General features: G+C 36.9%; 1 protein-coding gene across 1 annotated transcript; it reads left to right on the forward strand.

Moving 5' to 3' along the window:
- The first annotated feature begins 247 nt into the window (after positions 1–247).
- Positions 248–7,556, forward strand: LOC116412245. The gene is made up of 12 exons (XM_031906019.1): positions 248–508; positions 1,005–1,079; positions 1,488–1,574; positions 1,834–1,854; positions 2,478–2,492; positions 2,667–2,756; positions 4,319–4,369; positions 4,573–4,647; positions 4,834–4,934; positions 5,540–5,693; positions 5,928–6,096; positions 6,898–7,556. The coding sequence occupies exons 1-12, from the start codon at positions 262–264 to the stop codon at positions 7,085–7,087; spliced, it is 1,275 nt and encodes a 424-aa protein (XP_031761879.1). The 5' UTR covers positions 248–261; the 3' UTR covers positions 7,088–7,556.
- The last annotated feature ends 8,117 nt before the right edge of the window (positions 7,557–15,673 follow it).

The raw sequence follows: 15,673 nt of genomic DNA on the forward strand, positions 1-15,673 counted from the left end.
CAAGATCATTTTTCTAGCATCTAACTATGAATTAAAAGTGAGCTTCCCCTTTATATAGCCAAACCCCTTTACAAGCAGTGCAGTGCAACTGTCATACAGTATGACATCACAATGTCATCCCAGTGAGGTCTTGCACAGAGCGAGTGCTACTTCATCCCATTATGACATCACAATGGCATGACAGTGAGGTCTCACACAGAGTGTGCTACTTCATTTCAGCTGATCATTTTGCTTGCTGCTTCTCCGGGAGTAACAAGCAAAATGTTTTCATACCATTTTACAAAAATATTTTTTATTCTATTATTTTTATTTTTTATTCCAATTTTATATACTGCCAGCCCTTTATCTTGTCTTAAATGCAACAAGGAATCTGAGCAGATTACAGAGAATTTCTTAAAGTATTTGGAAACCACGGACTGGTACAGCAAGAATGAACAGGAAATGCTAAAAGGATTTTTCTCTAATGGCTACAATGATATTATGTCTAAATATGAGACAAGGAGACTAGGTAATTATTAGCAGTGTAGGATTAATATATATATATGCTAAATCTGCATCAATATTATTAGATATATATTATATATAATATATATAATAAATTTCACCGCTTGCATTTGAATAAGCCTTTATTGTTTTTTGTGCTTTGATGATCAAATCCTATGAGTGCCGACACTTTTGCTTGGCTATATATATATTAATTAATATGCATTAGCAAGATGTCATTGCTGATGTCATTGCTCAAATTCTTTTTAAATTGTGCAGAATTTGGTAAATAATAATAATAATAATATTTAATAAAATAATATCATAAAAAATACAAATAATTAATAATAAATAAAAAAGATTCAATAATAATATTTAGTTTCCATGCCTTACAAGAGAGATTTTTCTGGTGAAAAAATAAAGTTTAACTGACCATTTATTTAAAGTGATAATAAATTTCAGCCTCCAATCTTAAGAAAAATGAAAATAAATATTTGATTAACCAGTTATTTCTTTTACAGATCATTTTGGAATGACTGACTTGTATGAGACATATAGAAAAATGCTGATATCCATAGAGGCCTCTGGATTAACAGGTAACTTAAACCTTATTAGGAATGACCTGTATAAAGAGTAGAAATGGTGGGATCAATTCAGGTGTTTTGAACAGAAGACAAGGCCACTTTATACTGAACCAGGGAAAATCACAAGGCCCTATTTTGCATAGAATTTTTGAATTTTAGTTTAAGAAAATTACAAATAAATAGTGGCAAACTGCAAAGTTATCACAGTGGTTAAGGGATATAGGTGGATAAAAACCCTTGGATAAGATATCTGTGGGTAATGCTGGGCAAGAGAGATGGGGGCCCACTGGGAATAAGATTTTTTATTATGCACAGTTCCAAGCAGTTTAAACTCAAATATAATACAATGATGATATGATTAATATATTATAATAAATGTACTACATACTGAAAAATGCCTTGTCTTTTATGTTTATGTAGGAAAAAATCTTGTTAACTTAATGGAAATGAAGATACAAGAGCTAAAGGTGAAGGTTGAGGCCATCTTTAACAGCTTTGAAAATGACCGTAAGTCATGTATGATATATATATAATATGCATAATAATGTATAATATATATTAAAACTATATCTAAACATCTATCACTTTATTATTATATATATATTATTATTTTTTTAACTGTATATAAATATCCTTTTCTTTTATTATTAATATTTAAGAGTCCCATTTGACAGCACTAATTAAAATATTAACTAGGTAATGTATATTTGTGATTCCTGGGAAACAGAAACAATTTCAAATAATTTTTCTTTTGTTTTGCTTTTAGGTTTGTGTCCAAATCTGAAGAGTAAGTTGGCTCTATCATTATTATTATGTATAGCATATTAAACTTAATCTATAAGGCAGAAAAGTAATGAAATGAATCCATTTTGTTCCCCTATGCTTTTAATATTCTGTTTTAGGCTTTGTGTTAGGTTTATTAAAGCACTCACTTATTCACCAAAAAAGATAGTTAAATTACAGGCCCCTCTTTCCCGGAAAGCTAATAATCCAATTATTGGATTGTACATGTAGCTTTGCCTGTACCGTTCCTAAAGGCTGTACCAAATGCATCCTATTACCTTAATTTAAATGAACTGTAGTTGGAGTAAAATGGCCACAAATCATATTTGCTTTATGAAGCCGGTCTGTATTTCACACCAGTAAAGTGCAGTAGGGGATAAGATTTATGCCCACAATCTGTTGGGCCCGTTGTGCACAAATAAATGGGGATTCCAGATTCACTTCAGCTTGTTAGTACTTAGCTGTCCCCTGACTGATGAGATTCAAGCCCTCTTATCAAACACCTATTCTTATAACCAGATATTATTATGTTCTGCAATATTTATGCTTTGGTTGCCTTTAAATGTAGAAATCTGCTGCTTATCCTGCATGTAGTAACACTTATCTTGTCTTCTTTTCTCTTTATAGATGACACAAATTGTGGTAAGTGAAAGAGAATTCTTTATGGTTGTTATATTAAAAAAAGATTTGAGTGTTTTTTACAGTCTATCATTGAAACCAGCATCTTTTAAATAACAAATTTACACAACTATGTTTTAGTGGCTAATGATTTGTATAATTTATACTGACAAAAAATCTGTTTGTTTCTGCTACAAGGTGTTATGGAGCAAAAGATTATTGACTGTCACACGTGCCATCACCACACTGTACTGTGTGTTGGAGGTACAAATGAACATAAATGTGACGGTAAGTTTGTACGGTATCATGTTTTTTTCCTAAAATGGTTAACAATTGCCATATATTTATATCATTAAAGCTGGCCATACACGTGGCGATCTCACGATGTTTCGTACGACCGTCGGTCGCACGAAACATCGTCAGATCCGCCACACACCATTCAGGGCTGAATCGGCAGGTAAGGAGGTAGAAACAATAGGATTTCTACCTCCTTCTGCCGATTCAGCTCTGAAGGGAGAATTTTGGTCAGGCGCCTTCTATGGCGCCCGATCAAAATTTTCTAACCTGGCCGATCGGCGAGTCGACCGATATCAGCAGCTTCCTGCGATATCGGTCGGCTCGCTGACATGCCATACACGCACCGATTATCGTACGAAACGAGGTTTCGTACGATAAAATCGGTGCGTGTATGGCCACCTTAAGGGATTTTTGATGAAACCTTAGATTAGCTGGTATTGTACAGTCTATTTGCTGTACAGGTATAGGAGCGATTATCCAGAAGGCTCGGGACCAAGGGTATTCCTGATAAGGAGTCTTTCTATAATTTGGGTCTCCATATCTTAAAATCTACTAAAATCAATAAAACAGTAATTAAACCCAATAAGATTGTTTTGCATCCAAAAAGGAACAATTATATCTTAGTTGGGATCAAATACAAGGTTCTGTGTTATTATTACAGAGAAAAAGGAAATCAATTTTAAAATTCTGAATTATTTGATTAAATATGGGAGACAGGCTTTCGGATATTCCTGGATAATGGATTTCTGAATAACGGATCCCATACCTGTATATAGTACAGTCCATCCTTAATGTAGCAACGTTATTTATTTGCAGGATCTCAATCTGAGGGGCACATTTACTAACCCACGAATCCGAATTGGAAAAATTCAGATTGGAAAACAAACATTTTGCGACTTTATCGTATTTTTTGCGATTTTTTCGGCGCCTTTACGACTTTTCGGAAATTGTCGCGAGTTTTTCGTTACCAATATGATTTTCGCGAAAAAACGCGAGTTTTTCGTAGCCATTACGATTTGCGCGAAAAAAACGCGAGTTTTTCGTAGCCATTATGACTTGTGCGAAAAAACGCTTGCCAAAGTTGCTCAAAATCTGCCAATTTTTTTCGTAGCGGTAAAACTTAAAAGGCACTTTCGCGCAAGTTTTAACGCTACGAAAAAATCGCAACATTTTGCGCAACTTTCGGAATGGCTACGAAAAAGGCGTGACTTTTCGCGCAAGTCTTAACGCTACGAAAAAAATCGCCAGATTTTGCGCAACTTTCGGAATGGCACCGAAAAAGTCACAACAATTTTCCGAAAAAATCGCAAAATACCGATCATTACGAAAAAAACGCAATCGGACGCATTTGGCCCGTTCGTGGGTTAGTAAATGTGCCCCTTAATGTCATTTTAGCCAGTGTTTACTGATACTACTGCAGTGCTCTCATCCTGTAATGCAAAATTCATAACATTTGTTCACACTGAAGAGTGATCCCATGTTATTACACTTTAGTGGAGTCATTAGAAAAGCTTAGTTTTTGCCCTAATAGACTGTTCTCTTTTTTCTTTTAGAAATGGTAGCTAAATGTCCCATGTGTGTGTGCCATGGAGGATCATGCTACCGTAAGTTATCTGAAATATTCCTAATTAGCTTTAATATATTTATCATTGTATTGAAAGTATAGATCTGATCATGTACCCATCCCTGTTTATACTTTGGACATGTTCTCCATTTAATCCAGAAACCCCATACATTGGGGTAGATATGAAATGTCCCAGTGCCTCTTTTAATAAATAAAATACTAATTGTATCAATGTCTCTGCAGATAAGGATACTAAGAAAGAGTGCAATATGTGCCCAGGATACACAAAATGTCTGAATGAAGTGTTGCACTGTGCAAGTAAGTATTCTGTTTTTGTCATTATTGCTCTTTCAGTTTAAGCAAAGTCGGGTTTATTTTACCCGAAATAACATGCAAAGGAGAAAAGTGAAGATTAATTAATGCCGCCAAATAACGTGTAGCTGATTTTTATAAACTGCAGTTTGTTCTTGGGAAATTTGAACGATTCTTTTTCTAATCCTCTAGCTCAAAAAATAGAAATTCAGGAAGGCGAAGACCTGGGTTTTGAATGCTACTTCAAGTTTCTTGCCAGCATAGAAGAGGACATTGAATATGTATTTGATAAGGTATTGTGGCATGTTCCCCAGTGGGCAAATAGAATGACTTAATTATATTTTTGCATAGGAGAGTACAGTTTTTGGACCCCTTATTCGGAAACCCATTATCCAGAAAGTTCAATATTACGGAAAGGCCATCTCCCATAGACTCCATTTTAATCAAATAATTCACATTTTTGAAAATAGTTTCCTTTTTCTCTGTAGTAATAAAACAGTACCTTGTACTCCATCCCAACAAAGATATAATTAATCCTTTTTGGAGTTAAAACCACCCAATTGGGTTTAATTACTGTTTAAATCATTTTTTAGTAGAGGTAGGAGATCCAAATTACAGAAAGAACCCTTATCCGGAAAACACCAGGTCCCAAGCGTTCTGGATAATGGGTCCCATACCTGTACTAGTAGCTGGCCTAGATTTTAGGGCATGCAAGGCAAGACCTGATCAGCCAACATCCCCCCTTCATCCTGTGTGGAACACCTTGGCTTGGCATACACCAAGCACTCCCCATGCAACTTGGGCACTAAATCCCCCCAAAGAGATACAGCAGTTCTTTAGAAAAGGGGCATATTAGTATATGCTAATTTACATATGGACATTTCTTTTTGCTTTTCAGAGAGCTAATTTCAAGATCCACCCGCTGAAAAGTGACAGCATTCCTTACTTTATAAAACATTATGCTACCAGGCAAGATTCAGGACATTATACCTGCACTGTGAGGTCCAAAGAATCAAAGTTTCCTTTTGCCAGAGAGGACTTTATAGTTGAAGGTATGTATATTTTGGATTTATTGGGAAAATGATCTATGTAGCAGGTGTACATGGATTTTTTGTAAGGGTTAATACATATTTCTTTTTTTGTAATTACTTTAAATCTACAGTTTTTATATTTAGTATGATGTACCTTTTCTATATTACATAACTTGTAATTAATATCCTTATTGCCATTTGGGTGTGTAGTGCCTATTATCTAACCACTATTCTGTTTTGTGCTCACTTGTGTAGTTGTGGAATCAGGATCAAGATCTATGCATTTGCCCCATCCGACTGTTATGCATATTGCCGCAGTGACTCTTGGTGATGTCGTACAAGAGGAAGAAGATGATTATGATACAATGTTAATTGTTGGTGCTGCTGTTTTTATCATTGTAATGTTCAGCATCGTATTTGGAAGGTAAGCGTGTGATTTAATTATATCTAAAAGTAAGTGTGTATAAGCAGGCTAAGAAACTCAGATCTGCTCTATAGTTTGTCTACTCAATGGTTTGTCTGCCCCAGGCCGACCCAGTGTCTCTGGGAGCAGCAGACAAACGGAGTCTATTTTGGTGCAAAAATGCATATTCACCGAATACCACTCCGTGTGTCTGCACCCAGGCAGATGCAGGGTCTCTGGGTGCAGACACACTGTAGAGCAGATAGGAGCGGAAGCAGGCAGAGCATAAAAGGCAAATAGTCTTAAGCGTCCTATGCTAGAAGTTAGGTTTTTGGAGGGCTGGGGAAAATTTGGATCAGATAACTGGTTGTAGAATTAAAAAAATGTACAGCAGACTGTCAATACATGCAGCCAATTAGATTATGAACTCACATATAATATTACCAAGATACATGTGTACAGATTAAACATGTTGCAAGAAGACAAGCACTCACGTATAAGTAGGTCCAAGGGAGCCTGGGTGCAGTCCCAAAATAATAGATGGAGTAGCTGTAGAGAGAGTCTGCACTCACAGGTCTTACAGAAAAAGTAGAGGTGTTTATTCAAATCAACATCTCTCTGATTTGAATAAACACCTCTACTTTTTCTGTAAGACCTGTGAGTGTGGACTCTCTCTACAGCTACAGATTAAACATAATATTTAACAGTACTAATTATTTTATTTGTATTTTAATGTTCTTGGAAACCAATAATGGCAGAAAATGCAAAACTTGTGATGTACAATGAGTCAAGTCTTACATGACACATTTTTTGTTCTTTCAGTTTATACCTTGTACGTGCTAGAAGAAAACATTTGAAAGATATAGGTGAATGGACAGAACATATGGAAGATATCAAGAAAGCAAAGTTGGTTGTGGATATCTTGGAATTCCTTAACGACAAAAAGAAAGATGCTATAGAACATTTCGCTCTTAGCAGTGCTGTCAGAGGTGGAGTTGACAGTGAACCTTAGCAAGAAAGTATTCAAGTATCCAGCTTCCAATGACTGGGCCAGCTTATCATGGTTCAATGTCAGCTGGACTTGTAACTTCTATATATAAAAAGCACCAACAGAAGATAGACCTTATGGACTGAAGGGAGGGAGAGGAGGCCAGAAAGGCTCTCAGTACAAACTCAGTACAAGAGAGCCAGAAGAAATTGTGAACTACAGAGTAAATTACAGACAGAATTCTTTAAGATTGTTCATTAAAATTTTTAATGAATGTTTATGTACATAATTTTTTTATAACATATATACGAACACTAATATATATATATATATGTATGTCCAAAAGAGACACTCATGAAAACAGTCTCAATAATGCTTGTATGCTTGGGAAAATAACTACTTAAAGCAAAAAAAAACATATTTGCCCAAGCCCTGGATATTTAGTGCAAATATCCAGATATATGAGGCTACTTATTTTTGTTTTTTATGTGAAACAAATGGATCATTTTAAAAATGTTATTAATATTTCTTGGTTATAAAACATTTTATATACATCAATAAAAACCTGTATATCTTTATAGATACTTGTCCTTTTGACTTTTCTAATTATTGATTGAAATTCTAAGTAAAGATCCCACTACCATGAGAATAGACAAACCCTCTCACATAGGCTATAACTTAATCCTAAGGTTTAGGGCACACAGGGCTCAGCTTCTCTCGGCCTGTGTTTTCCCTGAAGGTGGATCTGTTCAGTAGTTTCTCTGCACTGTCAGACAGTGTTGGCTTGTGTGCAGAAACAATGAGCAGAAATCAGTGCGAAAACAGGAAACTATGCCTTTTCCAGCGAATATCTGCTTGCTGTGCATGCAGGCCGATGGTCTGACAGTGCAGATATAAAGGCAAGTTTATTGCTTCCTGATAAACTGGCTCTAGTATGAAAATGTAATAGGGACTTTAGGTTGTGGGATCCACTGGGGGGGCAGTGACTGATAGATGATGCATAATCTCTGTAAAGCACTTCCCCCAAAAATGTCCTTTATTCATAAAGGATAAAAGAAACTAGGGCTCATTTACAATCCTACATGCGCCTCTCACAAATTCCCAAAGCAGACAAAGGGATTCAAGGGTTTTGGTTTGCCATGTTTTTCCCTGTTGAAACAAAATTGACATAAGGACCTCAATTGCTGGCAATAGAATTTGCATGAAAACACCAGCACAGGACTTTCACATGATAAGTTAAGTTACGGCAACTTGGAAAATTTTAAAAGCTTTCTTTGAGCAGTAAAAAGATATAGTGAGAAAACCACACAACCCTTCTACCTTATCCCTGAACTATTAGGGGCACATTTACCAATCCACGATCTGTCTGAAGGCGTCCGAATGCGTTTTTTTCGTAATGATCGGTACTTTCGTAAATTGTCGCGACTTTTTCGTAGCCGTTATGATTGCTTCGCAAAATGTCGCGACTTTTTCGTAGCGCTACGACTTGCGCGAAAAGTCGCGACTTTTTCGCAGCTTTCACGCCGAGTACAAAAGTTTTGGATTCATTCAAGCTTCAGTATGGAGACTTTTCTTGGGCCAGGTTGGAGCTGCAAAGTGCCATTGAGTCCTATGGGAGACTTCCAAAATCATGCTAAGTCTGAAAGTTTCGCCCGCTGCTTACGAGCGCTCAATACGAAAAAGTCGCAACAAGATACGAGTGAATCGTAATGGCTATGAAAAAGTCGCGACTTTTCGCGCAAGTCGTAATGGTTACGAAAAATTTGCGTCAATTTACGAAAAGTCGTAACGGCGACGAAAAAATTGCAAAAAATACGAAAAAGTCGCGAAATGTTCGTTTTCCAATCGGAATATTTCCAATTCGGATTCGTGGGTTAGTAAATCAGCCCCTTAGTATTAAGCAGTTTGATAGATTCTGTTTTGCCTTCCTCATTGTAAACCCACCTCCCATACATCTTAATCCCTTATATATTACCTAAAGCCAGATCATTCATGTTCACCAGTAAAATATTTGTATTGGTGTAGTGCTGTGGCCAATTTCTTAACCTAATAGTGCCAGAGCATTACAATTGGTAATAGAAAATGAAAATTTTCCCCCTTTATTAAAATAAAAGGTTAATGCTGACAGCAATAACTCATAAAGAGAATTTTCCCTAAAGACAGTAAATGTTTAAGGAAACTCTATATGTGCAAGTGTAAGATTTCCAGTGAGTGCAAAATCGTGGCTCTTACCACACAATCCAGTAATATTAGTATAACACAATCTGTGCTCTGCACCTTCCCTCAGATTGCAAAAATGCAGCACATGTTATGTTACAAACAGATTAAAAACAGAATAACTGAAATAGGTACAGGTATGGGATCCCTTATCCGGAAACCCGTTATCCAGAAAGCTCCGAATTACGGAATGCCCGTCTCCCATAGACTCCATTTTAATCAAATAACTCATACTTTTAAAACTGATTTCCTTTTTCTCTATAGTAATAAAACAGTACCTTGTAACTGATCCCAACTAAGATATAAATAATCCTTATTGGATGCAAAACAAGCCTATTGGGTTTAATGAATGTTTTATTGATTTTTTAGCAGACTTAAGGTATGGAGATCCAAATTACGGAAAGACCCCTTATCCGGAATACCCTTGGTCCCGAGCATTCTGGATAAAGGGTCCTATACCTGTATCTTGATTTCTCCCAAACAGAGGACACAAGTATTTTGAACAAAGAAATGCATTGCTAATAACTACTGGTGTTGCAAGACCTGAAAACATGACATTGGGGCCTTGTACACTGACCTTTGTGCCCAATTCACAGTAACAGAAATATTGATTGTAGGCAGAATTATTATGCACATTCACCTTTTCTAGAGAATGTTAATACATCAAACTGACTTTTTTCACCTTGTGTTGTGCTCACAAATAGGCAATGAGACCTTTGATATGTTATTTTTAGTACTGATACCTCACAAAATCTGTTCTGAATACACCCTGGTTATCTTTTCTATTACTCCATAGAAATAAATATTGTTATCAAACATCTTAAAATTAGAAGGAAGATTGTCCAAAATAAATAAAATTATACAAAAAATGAGCATAAAAAAAAAGTTTCTCCCGGACTTTTAAGTCTTCATGGGACTCATGTAAACAAAAATTATAACCAGCAGCTTCCCCTTTACCACCTCTCTCCCAAGTAACTATAACATACAGTAATTACCATGAATTGAATAATTACTACTCAAGTGCTCACTAATCCATCTCTGGGCCCAACTTTGCTTTTTCTATTTCCCATTTGATTTTCAGATTTTATTTACTGATACAGTATTATATCTGTAAAAGATAAAATATATAAACCCACAGTGAGCTTAACGTAACAAGTTGGGTTTATTTACCAAGTTCAGGGCAGTTGCAAACTGCATGATTTTTGCACTTTTGCACCCTGCCCAGCACTTAGTACTTAGTTGGTGGTCTTGGCACACAATGGATCAAGAATTCCTCCAGTTCTTTAAGCAGCATGTATTTATAAGGACGACATTGTGGACAGCCTCTATACCCACCCCTTGGGGCAAAATGTTTAGAGAGTGCCAGCACCGCAATTTGCAGCACAGCTATGTTTTTACCACCCATGTCAGACATGTGAAGAACACACTGTCTTGGCTGGCTTCTATCCAACGTAGGCAGTAACTAACTTAAGCAGGATGGGTGTCTAAAAGCAACTTGTACTAACAAGATAGTGTCCTTTGGGCATACATTATTGTCCAATGGATACTACTTATGCTTGTATGTTACTAAAATGAAAGACAAGCACAGTGTGGTCCTCACCACTTCATAATTAGCACAGTGTGGCTCTCCAGCTTTTTCTGATTGGTACAGTACCCCCCCAGAGTTTCATGACAGGCACGGTGTTGCAGCTTTCCCCCAGAATTTTAGGACGGGCACAGTGTTTTGTGGCAGACACAGTTTGCCCTCCCAGCTTTTTATGACTGGCACAGTGTGGCACCGCCTAGCATTTAAGACAGACATAGTGTGCCCCCAGCATTTCATAACAGGCACAGTTGGCCCCAACAAAATATCAAATGAAAAGAAAAACAGATCCATATAATGGCACACCAACCATTTTACAGTATGTCCCCTAGCTTTTTATGACTGACAATATTGTGCCCACTGGGTGGCCCCTCAGTGTTCATGACACTCCTGCTGATTAATTGCTTACTTGTTACCCACTGCACTCTGGGCCATATTGGCAACTAAAATGTTCCTGTACAGCAGCACATACACAACGATTCCAGCAATGCAAGCCTTTCTTTTTCTTCTGAACATGCATGTATATATCACTAACTTGTGTTTATTGCTCATGTACTGTACATCTACAGTACACCAGTAACTTGCCCTTAGTGGATTATAAACCCAATGCACTTTTCATATACATATGCCCTCAGTATGCCAGAAACTTTACTTGCAACGCTTCCATAATAAAAACAAATGCAAAATTCAGGGAAATAAAAACCCAATATTCAAATAACATAGAAATAGTTAATATGCAATCATCACTTATACAGGTATGGGATCCCTTATCCGGAAACCCATTTTCCAGAAAGCTCCGAATTACGGAAAGCCCGTCTCCCATAGACTCCATTTTAATAAAATAATATAGAATTTTAAAACTGATTTCCTTTTTCTCTGTAATAATAAAACAGTACCTTGTAACTGATCCCAACTAAGATATAAATAATCCTTATTGGATGCAAAACAATCCTATGGGGTTTAATTAATGTTTTATTGATTTTTTAGTAGACTTAAGGTATGGAGATCCAAATTACGTAAAGATCCCTTATCCAGAATACCCTTGGTCCCGAGCATTCTGGATAATGGGTCCTATACCTGTAGTTGCTTTTGATCCTGCAGCTCTGGTCTATGGTGCTAGTGTTTAGGGGAGTGTGCTCTATCCGTTTAGGCCTCCGGGGAGGGATAAGCAATAGGAGGCAAGGCAACAAGGGAAAGTTAGCAGATTAGTTCCATAGTTACATTGGGTTGAAAAAAAGAGTCCATCAAGTTCAACCCTTCCAAGTAAACCCAGCACACACAAACCTATTCTGACCTATCTATACACTAACATACATAAACCCATACTGACCTTTCTATACACCCACATACATAAACCATATATACCAGCATCACAATAGCCTTGGATACTATGCTTGTTCAAGAAATTATCCAAACCCCTCTTAAAGGCATTAACAGAATCTGCCATTGCAACATCACTAGGGAGGGCATTCCCCAACCATTTTTAGGATATTTAAAAATGGGTAAACCCAGATGCAAAGAAGCCCTGCTGATATTAAGCAGAAGATTTATTCATTTTCATACTATTGCAAGCAAACTAATTGCAAGTCATGACTAAGTATGGCCATTGTTTCTCTGATATTATTTTCGGAAAAAAAATTAATGCTCAGCTTGTTAAAATACTAAAAATACTGTACACTTCTCATTAACTTCCATATGAGTTTTAGGTGGGGATGTAATTTGATAAAGCTTGGCAACAACATCACTTTATTTTGATTGCTACTCTTCTAATTCGAATGATTAATTATACATAAAGATACTTAAGAGATACAGAAAGTCAGGCACCAGTTGTCAAAAGCTCGGATATTTCTGATCCTTGCTGTCTAATTTATACTTATCTCTCAAGGCGATGGGGTGGATAGAGCTAAAGCACCATTATTTCTTACACACTAGTTATTTTATTTGTGGTCAGTCTACAGAGAATTTAAAAAAAATATAGTAGTAGCTAAGAAAAAATGATAGCATTGCCATTTGAAATATATAAAAGCCTCTGGGTTCTTTCATGCTTTTATTTATGGTGTTGATGACCATCGGTCGCATGAAACATCGTCAGATCCGCCACACACCATTCAGGGCTGAATCGGCAGGTAAGGAGGTAGAAACAATAGGATTTCTACCTCCTTCTTCCGATTCAGCGCTGAAGGGAGATTTTGGTCAGGCTCCTTCTATGGCGCCCGATCAAAATTTTCAAACTGGTCCGATCGGTGAGTCGCCCGATATCAGCAGCTTCCTGCGATATTGGTCGACTCGCCGACATACCATACACGCACCGAATATCGTACGAAACAAGGTTTCGCACAATATTATCGGTGCGTGTATGGCCACCTTAACCCCCCAAAACCTGGCAAAAATCCCCTCACTACTTGTTCCCTCATTTGCAGAGGAGTGCAGCCCAATTAGGCAGCTCCCCTGCAGGTTAGGCTTAACCTTAACTGGTCATCGACCCGCCCATCCCTGCACAGCACAGAAAGCCAAAAAGTAGTGGTCTGGGTAGGCAGCAATTAAAAGAAGAGTTAGATGAAGCCAAGTTCACTAATCAAAAGAATGGTAGAAGGAACAAATCAAATCAAAACCAGTGTAATATTCAATATCAGTCATAGGGGCACATTTACTATGGGTCGAATCTGAGTCCGAATTGGAAAAATCCGATTTGAAAACGAACATTTTGCGACTTTTTCGTATTTTTTGCGATTTTTTCGGCACCTTTAGGACTTTTCGGAAATTATCGCGACTTTTTCGTTACCAATACGATTTTTGCGAAAAAACTCGAGTTTTTCGTAGCCATTCCGAAAGTTGCGATTTTTTCGTAGCGTTAAAACTTGCGCAAAAAGTTGCGATTTTTTCGTAGTGTTAAAACTTGTGCAAAACGCCGCGCCTTTTAAGTTTTAACGAAAAAAGCGCAACTTTTCGCGCAAGTTTTAACGCTACGAAAAAATCGCAACTTTCGGAATGGCTACGAAAAACTCGCGTTTTTTCGCAAAAATCGTATTGGTAACGAAAAAGTCGCGTTAATTTTCCGAAAAAATCGCAAAATACCGATCATTACGAAAAAAACGCAATCGGACGCATTCGGCCCGTTCGTGGCTTAGTAAATGTGCCCCATAGTGTGCATACACTGGCGTCAATTTCATCAAAGGGCCAGTAACCAGCCTGAATGTATTGGAGTGTTGAAGGAAATCAAAGTACCTGGAGAAAAAACCCACACACATGGACACAAGGAAAATATACAAATCCCTTGCGCTGCAGAAGTGCTAAACACTGAGCCACCATTCTGCCCCATAGTTCTCAAGTTCACCTATGTCAACCTTTCATCTTGACCTACTTTTACGCAGGGGTTGTTTTTTTAGGTCTGTGGGAGCAAAAGCATTGTAATGTTTTCGTAGTGCAAAATTTAAATAGATAAATGTATTTGCTTGGATATACAATAATATACAAATTCCTCTCCACGTTTAAAGACCAAATACTTCTGGAATAGATAGGTGGGAGCTTATTGACAAGATTAATAATACATTCTGCAGGTATCAGAGAAGATAAACATATATCTGCAGTAAAAATAAAAAAACGTATTGGCTGGCATCAAGATCTTTATTCTTGGACAGGAGTACATTGTATTTAAATGCAAACAAGTCTTTTAATAAGAACCTTGCAAAATAACAAGTACCACAAAAACAGCATAACAAGCATTGAATAGAACTTGGATATTTAGTTTCCAGATCCAATTCATTTAAATTAAGAGCTACAAGGTAGGTGACAGAAGAAGCTAGACAGAAGAATAAGAAACAGACTGGGGTCAGCCAGATAGAGGGAGTGCTGTTATGATCCAGGCTATGGCAGCAGATCATTCAACATTCACAGGAAAGGGAATCTATTTATAACTGAGAGGGGCTCCAAGATTCACAAGAACCATTTATATATATATATATATATATATATATATATATATATATATATATATATATACTGTATATATATATATATATATATATATATATATATATATTTGATGTGAAAGCACAGTAAGTTTAAGGACAGAAGAAATGAAGTACATTTGTACATCAAAGTCAAATGTGTAGGGGGGTATGCAATGCAAAATATACCACACTACAAAAGTATCCTTTAGTATCCCTCAGTATAGTAATTGTGATGTAAAAGCATACCTATAAAATGTTAATGCAATGGACAACCAAAGCTGTCACTTCAGCTGATCAGGGCATATTGCATTGTGCCTTTTATGCTTACTTTATAAATAAGTCCCTAATTTTTTAATACATCCCATTCTTGGTCTACAACATAATCGTGCTACTGACTAGCAGTGTATATAACCAGGCTGGCATCTGACTACACTCCTACGCTTCTGTTGCTTGAAGGTTGCTTTGAATTATACCTACAATTGTTTACCTGTTGAGATGTGCTCAACCTCAGCCAAAGCCTTTCTACACTCATCTTCTGGATGCTTATAGTATGCAATAGAAGATGGGTGGCATATCAAGCTTTTTGGGCTGCATCCCTCAAATGTCTTGTGAGTCCCATATGTCACAAAAAACCAGAGTGCTCAATATGTATAATACACAGCAAGCTAGATAAAGTAAGCTGTATTTTAATGGCTACACATAGTGCGAGGAAGAGGGTAAGGTACACATATGTAGACAGGGCTCCTCAACTGTCTATTATATTCATTCCATTATAAGAATTTTAGTGTATAATCCCATACATGTACAAGTATATCTCACCAAAGTATACTTGGGGTCCAGGTGCAGGATTAGGATTAGGTG

The sequence above is a fragment of the Xenopus tropicalis genome, chromosome 7 (genome assembly GCF_000004195.4).
Source record: "Xenopus tropicalis strain Nigerian chromosome 7, UCB_Xtro_10.0, whole genome shotgun sequence".
Lineage (NCBI taxonomy): Eukaryota > Metazoa > Chordata > Amphibia > Anura > Pipidae > Xenopus > Xenopus tropicalis.

What these genes read in the sequence shown, in the direction of transcription:
- LOC116412245 (XM_031906019.1), top strand. Translation starts at nt 262, where the DNA reads ATGTTTTCATACCATTTTACAAAAATATTTTTTATTCTATTATTTTTA. An exon ending in ATATGAGACAAGGAGACTAG is followed by an intron (nt 509 to 1,004) that starts GTAATTATTAGC and finishes TTTCTTTTACAG; the next exon opens with ATCATTTTGGAATGACTGAC. An exon ending in TTGAATATGTATTTGATAAG is followed by an intron (nt 4,935 to 5,539) that starts GTATTGTGGCAT and finishes TTTGCTTTTCAG; the next exon opens with AGAGCTAATTTCAAGATCCA.